General features: G+C 43.1%; 1 protein-coding gene across 8 annotated transcripts in view; it reads left to right on the top strand.

The window, feature by feature from the left end:
• The first annotated feature begins 7 nt into the window (after positions 1–7).
• Positions 8–8,027, top strand: part of si:dkey-174m14.3 (brain-enriched guanylate kinase-associated protein) — a 29,568-nt gene continuing 21,548 nt past the window's right edge. For 2 of the 8 annotated variants that reach the window (XM_020603918.1, XM_020603916.1), the window contains exons 1-2: positions 28–193; positions 303–340. In XM_020603918.1, coding sequence (XP_020459574.1) covers positions 318–340 — 23 coding nt within the window. In that variant the 5' untranslated portion in view covers positions 28–193; positions 303–317. The other 6 variants (XM_020603912.1, XM_020603910.1, XM_020603915.1 and 3 more) reach the window with 6 other exon arrangements.

Here is an 8,027-nt window from a genome sequence, read left to right as displayed (position 1 = left end):
CTGTTCTCACCTCGTGTAAGTGAAGATGTAGACACCCGGGTGCATTCTGATAAGCGTTGCATGGGCTTGCTCACGAGCAGGAGTAGAAAGGAAGGTGGGGGAAGGAGTGAATGAGGGAGGAGCAGGGACGAGAGAGAGGATAAGAAACATAAACAAAAACAGAAGGAAACAGAAAGTGTTACCTGCTGAATATGTATGTTTTGTTTGTTTGTTTGTTTTGTTCTTTGGGATAAGTGTGAGTGCTGCTACTTGGTAGCAGGTTTGACAGGTCTCCTTCACTAACATGCTGTCATTTCCTTTAGGCACCTGACAAAGACATGAACAACATAGACCCTATCAGGTAAGCTTCTCCCTCTCTCTCCCTCTCTCTCCCTCTCTCTTTCTGCACATTTCTTTCAGTGCTCCATCTTCACACCCCCGCATTCTCACTGTCTTCTTCCTCTAAGCTCCTTCCCTCCCACTCTCTGTCTTTCTACTCTTGCACAGTCTCTCATTCCCTCACTCCCCCGTCTTCCCTCCTGGCTCAGCTGCTGCTGTTGTTGCTGTTGGAGTAGCGTGTTGGAGGTGGCGGCAGTGGCGTGCATGTGTCGGGGTTTCTCCAAGATTTACGGGAGAGCTGGGTAAGCCAATCCAGATAACATATTGAAGGGAGGCTTTCTTCGTTCCCCGTGAGACTCAGGCAGTAGGATTTTATCTCTCCGTCTCCAGGATGAAACTGTGTGTTAGCAGAAGGTACTGCTTCACCATTTGCATCTTTGATTTGGATTACAAAGCTGGCTCAGTTGTGCCCGTGCTGCTGTGTGTCAGAATGCGTGTGCATGTGTATGTGATGTTGCTGAACTCATAGTGCCAGTTGATGCTCTCAGTGTGCTGGTGCAGTGCTGTTAGGAGTGATCATCTCTTCTGCTAGTTTGTCAAAGATAAAAGGGTGGTTTATTTTTGCTAAACCATGTTGGTGGCTGTATGCAAGGACTGTCGTGGCTTGGAATTCACTGCAGTGTATGTGGTGCTACTGTAAAAGCTTTTTTCTCAGACAAAAGAGGGATATTTAGTTAGCCTGGAATGTGTTGAGGCTGTAAAACTGTTCATCCATTACACTTATGTACTGTATTTGTTTCTGCGTGATTTTGGACAGTCACCTGTCAGAATGCACCTATAATTTGACTCTGCATGTTAGTACTCCTTCACCACTCTAAGCATCTGATTAGTGATTTTAATGCACTTGAATATATAGAAATGGGTCAAAGTGTTAATGCAAAGTCTAGGTGACAACCGAACTGATACCTGGATAAACAGATTTCCACCCACTTTTCTGTTTAAGGTTGCATTACATGGGAATTAAAGCAACAAAGCAAACAGGATGAGATGCAGGAGAGGGTTGTTGCAGCTTTCCCTCCTCTCTCTCCTTTTTACCTTACTGTCCTACAGTAGCCATGTTTTAATTAATGCAATTACTAATGAACCATTATTAATCCTGCACAGATGGAAATAGATCCCAGGCTTTTCCCTTTGTGTTCGATTACCAGTGGTATTATTACAATTTCAGGCGGATTACAGTTTAAAAGCTGTTTAACCAGACGATGAGGGGTAATTAGTCTGACGGGGTGTTTCTGCAATATGAGACATCAGTTGGCCTCACCTTGGTGTCATAGTTTTAATTGAATTATAGCAGGTCTGCTTAGATAAGAAGAGGTAGTTCTGCACCTTTTCTCCTTGATCTCTGCTGAACAGGCATCAAGAGAGCAGAGAGACTGTGTGGCCTCTGTGTCGAGGTCAAACAGGAAGCTGGATCTACCTGAGATTCTGACCCTACCTCTACATCTCTGTCACCGCCTTCTAGTCTAAATGATGCAATATCCTGAAATCTCTCTGCACGCTTGCACTTTCTCTTTTTCTCCTTTAGAATTTCTGTCCCTCCTTTGGCCAGGCCCCTGAGTCCCGGCCCTGGGACAACAATAGAGGTGTAAACTTTACACAAAGACCCTTTTTAATGTGTTTTAAAGCCAAACATCAATCTTTTGCTGAAACTATTAAGTGGTTTATTTTAAACATTAGATTGACACCACCTGCGAAAGGGACAACTGTTCTTCTAGGATGACTGACAACCCAAAACTGAACAAAAATCATCATGCTGCTGTTTGTCCTTGGCAAGAAAGCAAGAGTTTGACATATTATTGAAATGTTGAGTGAAGCAATTCAGGTTGTTTTTACACAAAACTTCATTATGGAAATCAACAAGCATATTGTCACTGAATGCAATATCAAAATAATACAGTTAAAACAACCCTTATCAAACAGGAAGAAATGATTATTAAAGGGTTTTGTATATCAAGTTAAAAGTAATATTAATAACTTGAGATTTGACCAGGTAACAAGTTGGCCTAAACACATCTTCTGTTATTACTTGCGTGTACAGATGGGTGACAAATTACCAATGAAAGGAAAACTAACGAGTCGTTTCAATGCTCACTGACATAGGTTATTTATACGTTAATCTCTGAAACTCTACTGCAGTAATAAATATCATTATTTCAAACGATATTCCCGCATTTGGTGTTGTGATGATGGTAGAGAAGAGCACTATCTAACCTGTCATGTAAAAAATCTTCCATGTGTTTAGTTGGGCTGAGAGCTGTGAAGGCCATGTGGTGCATGATTCACATTGTTTTCATAATCATTACACCAGTGTTTTGAGTGAAAGCATCAGCTTTTATTATGTTTTTCCATTCATTTGTTTTCCAGGCGTTTTCGCTTTTAAAGGAATTGTATGACATTATTATTACCCTTTTAAAAATTCCCCTCCGGTATAGTAGCCATTAAGGGTGTTTTTAGGAGAATATTTGTTCAGTTAAATGAAGCTTTCATTTATTTTTGTTTTATTAGTGCCCACTGATTAAGGCAGCAGAAATTTGTAGTAATATGTGAGAAACAGCAACACAAGAAGATGCTGCCATCTTGATGATGTCTCTGCCAGCCATCCCATGTGACACAAACGTGACATAAGCTCCAGTAAAACAGCAACTTGCTGTTTTTACTTTGCTGCTTCTGTACAGATTAAACAAGTGAGATCTGTAGCTATTAGCAATGAGTATTGAGTTTTGTTAACTTTGTACAGATCCAGGCTAGCTGTTTCCCCCTCTTTCCAGTGTTTATGCCAGGCTAAGCTAACCAGCTACTTGCAGTAGCTTCAAATTTAATAGACAGACCAGGGAGTCGTATTAGTCTACTTCCCAGAATATCAAACTGATCCTTTAACCTCAACTTAACTTCAAGTTTTTTTCCTATTCAAGTTTACTATGTACCCAATAGTTAATTTGATTTCATATACAAATCAGAAATATTAAAAACTTCACTACCGTACAGCCCCTGATGCATCAGGTATCCACTGAAACACGCGGTGATAGAGAAGAGCAATATGTATTTGTGTGTGGGGGAGAGCGGCTGGTCTGAAGAGGCTAGAGGTTAAAGCATTAGTCAGACCAGCTCTGCTTAAGTGGACAGTGTTGGGCTGACTAATGGTGCTCTCCTCTGTCCTCTGTGGTCTGAACAGTCAGCCTCTCTCTCCCACACCGTCTGGACATCTCTCTCTGTTGAAGCACCAACAGCTCCTCTGGGGGTCATTATATGTATTTTATCATGTCAACTTCATTATCCCTCCTCTCCTTTGCCCTCCTCAGCACCAGCGGTCAGATTGTAGGTCAGACTTATTGCACATAATGCTGAAGCAGTCAGCCATATAAATGCCTGTGTAGCTGAAAGTTACGTCAAAAGATAATATTCTTGTATCTGTATGCTAAACGTAAAGCTAGCATTATAAGCCGCTATAAAACCAAAACGGTGTGGAGATTTTGTTACTTTTGGACAGAGGCAACAGTAAAACAAGTGTCTAGCTGTTACCCCTTCATTTTACAATTTTAGCCAGGCAAACCTTTTAGATGCAGAATCACAGTGACCTTCCTAAAGAGCAGTATCAAAGAGTGAGTGAATTTTAAAATGAACAAAGCACAAAATCATGCTTTTATAAGTGAAAACTTTGTTGCCTGTGATAATCCCAAGATGGAGGTCACAGCTTGTATATCTATTTTTAAATGCCACTGCATTAACGGCACTATGCTGGAGAGCTGTTAGTGCTATATGTGTTCTCAGTATAGCCTCCTTTTTTTTTTTTAGCGCACCCTTCATGTATCCTGGAGTTGAGGCTTTTTAGGCTCCCTCTTGAGAGTCATGGATGGTCCAGTAAGTACATCGGAGCCTCCCGTGACATGTGTATAGGAGCGTGAGGCAAATACTTAGGGACCATACACATACACAGATGTATGGAAACTGAGAACACAGAGCAACACTCGACAGGCTTGCAGATTTGCAGAGGTGGTTCCTTTGTTATGTCTAATCACTACCTGTCCATTCGAGCTCCACTTGTAAACAGTGTGATGGTGGGTGGTGTATGTGTGCGTTTGTGTCTGTTCTATTTTTAATGAGCTGAACCCTTTTGAATGCTGCTTGTTCTTCTCCATCCCATCTCTTTTTGGTTGTGGCTGAAAAACTCCTGCCCTTATTTTTGTGTTAAAAACATAAGCTAAATGCCATAACATTTAGTAACTCATTTTATTTAGAGCAGTTGTATTGTTTAACCAGGAAGTTAGAAACCAGGGGGAGACTAAATTAAAGAGAGTGGGACGAGAGGGATTTGGTGGGTTTTTAACTCTCACGTATATTGAAAAATTTAAATGTAAATGAAAATCAGAACCACTGATTCATATACACACTTTAATCACAGACAACTTCAGACTTTTGAGTTTCAGGTTTCTGGAGCTTCAGTATGACTATTTGGATTCTGGGTTGGAGGAAGAGGAGGTCACAGTCAGCTCTTGGTAGGATTCACTGGCACAGTACCATGATTTTCCCTTCTCGGGGCTGATGATGTACTTGTGTATGTATGTGTGTCTGTACATGCTCTTATAGCTGATGAATGTGGCACTCTCATTACTTCAGTGAGGCCGATGTGTTGCCACGGTGTGGTTGCCAAATGTTGACACAGATGTATCTGGTAGTGATGTGCGATACCACCTTTTTCCTCTCTGATCAGATACCAATTAAAACCCAGGCTGGTACTGCAGATACCAATACTGATATTGATACAATAAAATTAAGGGAAATAGGTGGGCCCACACAAGAAGAGGTGACAGACAAGAGTCTAACAACAAATAGTGCCACCCTAGTCACAGTGGAAATGTAGCTAATACCAGGAATCTCTGCAGCTCAGATACTGAACTGTAGCCAGAAGGACTACATACATACAGGGACCCTTTACATGCCTTTTTCCAGCAACAGCATATGACATCTACTCTGTTACAGTGAGACTCCAGACTAAATGTATTTTTTATTCTGATTCTCTCAGTCATTTAAGGAGCTATAGTTTGCTTATGACTGTGACAGTTGGAAGAAGGAGTAGTTCCCATCAACTGAATATTTTTTAGACTGTCCTGGTGATAGTGTATACTTTCTCCTGCATCCCCCTGTTGAAGATAAAATATGCATCCAGCTTGTCTATTGAAAGCTTTCTAGCTTTATAAAACCCCCATCTCATTAACTGCTTTGCAGTGTTTAGTCATTTCTCATGTAACTCTCCTCAAGAAAGCACATACATATTTCCAAAATGTCAGACTATTTCTTTAAAACACATACATACTCAAACTGACCTTCTGGGATTATATTTGATCTTCTCACTGTTACATGTAGCCAAGTACAGTGCCATTTTCAGTCTGTCTGCTTAAAAGTTGCTCTGGTGTCAGCGTTGGCCTTGATCCGCTACTTGCGTTGGCTTTGGGGGTTTCAGCAGCACAGAACTGTGTATATTTGTATGTTTGTATTTGAAGCTCAGTTAGCCTCCATCACCTCTTTTGCTCACCCTAAAATCCCCTCGGGATGGTTGTCGTGATTATACCCTCCCCTGTGCTGAGTGCCATGAAATACAGCATGTCATTATCCCCTGCTGCTGCTAATGATGTTGGTAGTTGTGTGGAACTGCTTAGGTGTCTGCTCCTGAGTTAATCAGTGCCGGACAGAATGACAGACATAAACCCACACGCACACACTCACAGAATAGAACCCTAATGTGAGAGTTGATTTTTTTTTTTCTTCTGTGAGGCGGTTGAGTCATACTGTACATGTCACTGAGCTGATTGACTGCTGCGGGTTAGCTACCTTGTTAATCTGAAGACACATGGGACAGAAAGGGTGTCTTCTTTCTCTGCTGCTGTTGGATGAGTCAGCCACTCGGGTTTCCGTCGCTCTAATGCTGAGGTCTGGGCCAACCATAAGGGCTTTTCCTGAGTGCCAGTCTATTTGCATGGTACATGTGATCAGGAAGGCAGAAAGGGAGAAACAGATAGAAAAGACAGGAAAACGAAGAGGAAGGAGAAAGAAACATGATGTCTTTCAGTGATGATTTCACACACACTCTCTTTGCTTTTCATCTCTAGTTTGGCAATGGCTTTTCCCCTTTTCCTGCTAACGACTCTGGCTAGCGCTCTTTGCTTTTCCCTCTTCCTCATTTCCCAACTTTAATGTCCTCCTCCTCCTCTACCACCACCCCCTTCCTCTCCCTTTCAATGCTCTCAAATGTCAGTGTGGCACGAGTGGGTGGCAGGCAGCACCATGTGAACAAGCCCCGTCTATGGTTTTGCTGCAGTGTGAGGATCGGCAAAGGAAAGAAGAAGCAAGTGAATGAGTGCTGTTGGCAGTTTGACAGTGGACACCTGACCTGGCCTGAGATGTGTCAGTAACCTCTGTTCTTTTTTAACTCTTATGGTAGATGGTGTTGGTTTATTTCATTACTGGGCAAAGAGGACAGAATGTGCAGAGCTGATGCTGCAGCACAATATATGCACAAAAACAAACACACTCATGCAAAAGTACATGCACATAAAGACACACAAGCACGCACCTACACCTATAAACTCACACAAGCTGAAAGACATTCCAACGCCCACCGAATCACACACAAAGACACATACATAAACACACATAACCAAAACCAGTGTGCTATGACTCAGAGGGGAGCAGCTGGAGTGAAGGCTCCAGTGGCGCTGGTGAGCTGTCACCATCTGGAGGAGTGTGTCTCCCTGCCTCCTCAGCCAGCAACATAAATCACTGGCCAACAACTGGGTGTCAGTAGATCAATATGTTTCTCTTCTGATTTTTACACATGTATGTACCACATCTGTGGCTACAGCATCCTAAACATGATGCTTCCCCCGACTACTGCAGTCACACTCATAGCTTGATATTGTTTTCTTTCCAAGCGGACAGTCCAGCGGTCGGATTGGAGGAGCTTTGATCAAGCTTTGACAGGTTGTCTTACTTAATAACCTACACCATTCGTCTGTGGACTGACAGCTGCACCTGTGCTGCAGATGCCGTGAAAATGCAGGGGACTAGGAGTATGGAAGAAATGCTTCAGAGTAGAAGAAGCCTCAGTCTATCAGCCTTGTCAAGCTCTTTTCATTTAGATTGTGTGGATGTGTCAGTTCATGTTCTCTGTGTTTGGTCATGTAGGACATGAAGATGCTGGGTCTGCAAAAAGAAAACAAAAGTTAGAGGAGTGTTTCCTTTGAATGAAGTCTGAACTATTCCTATCACAAAGGCCATTCATCCACCACTAGTGACACAAAACAGGTTTATGTCTAAGTTTCTTCCATCCATCCATCCATTTTCCTCCGCTTATCCGGGACCGGGTCGCAGGGGCAGCAGTCTAAGCAAAGATGCCCAGACTTCCCTCTCTCCAGACACTTCCTCCAGCTCCTCCGGGGGAATGCCGCGGCGTTCCCAGGCCAGCCGAGAGACATAGTCCCTCCAGCGTGTCCTGGTTCTTCCCCGGGGCCTCCTCCCGGTGGGACATGCCCGGAACACCTCCCTAGGAAGGCGCCCAGGAGGCATCCGAAATAGATGCCCGAGCCACCTCAGCTGGTTCCTCTTGATGTGGAGGAGCAGCGGTTCTACTCTGAGCTCCTCCCGGGTGACTGAGC

This window comes from Monopterus albus, unplaced genomic scaffold, assembly GCF_001952655.1.
Source record: "Monopterus albus unplaced genomic scaffold, M_albus_1.0 scaffold63.1, whole genome shotgun sequence".
Lineage (NCBI taxonomy): Eukaryota > Metazoa > Chordata > Actinopteri > Synbranchiformes > Synbranchidae > Monopterus > Monopterus albus.
Note: the sequence above shows the minus strand (reverse complement) of the source record. Positions and strands in the feature narration are given on the sequence as shown.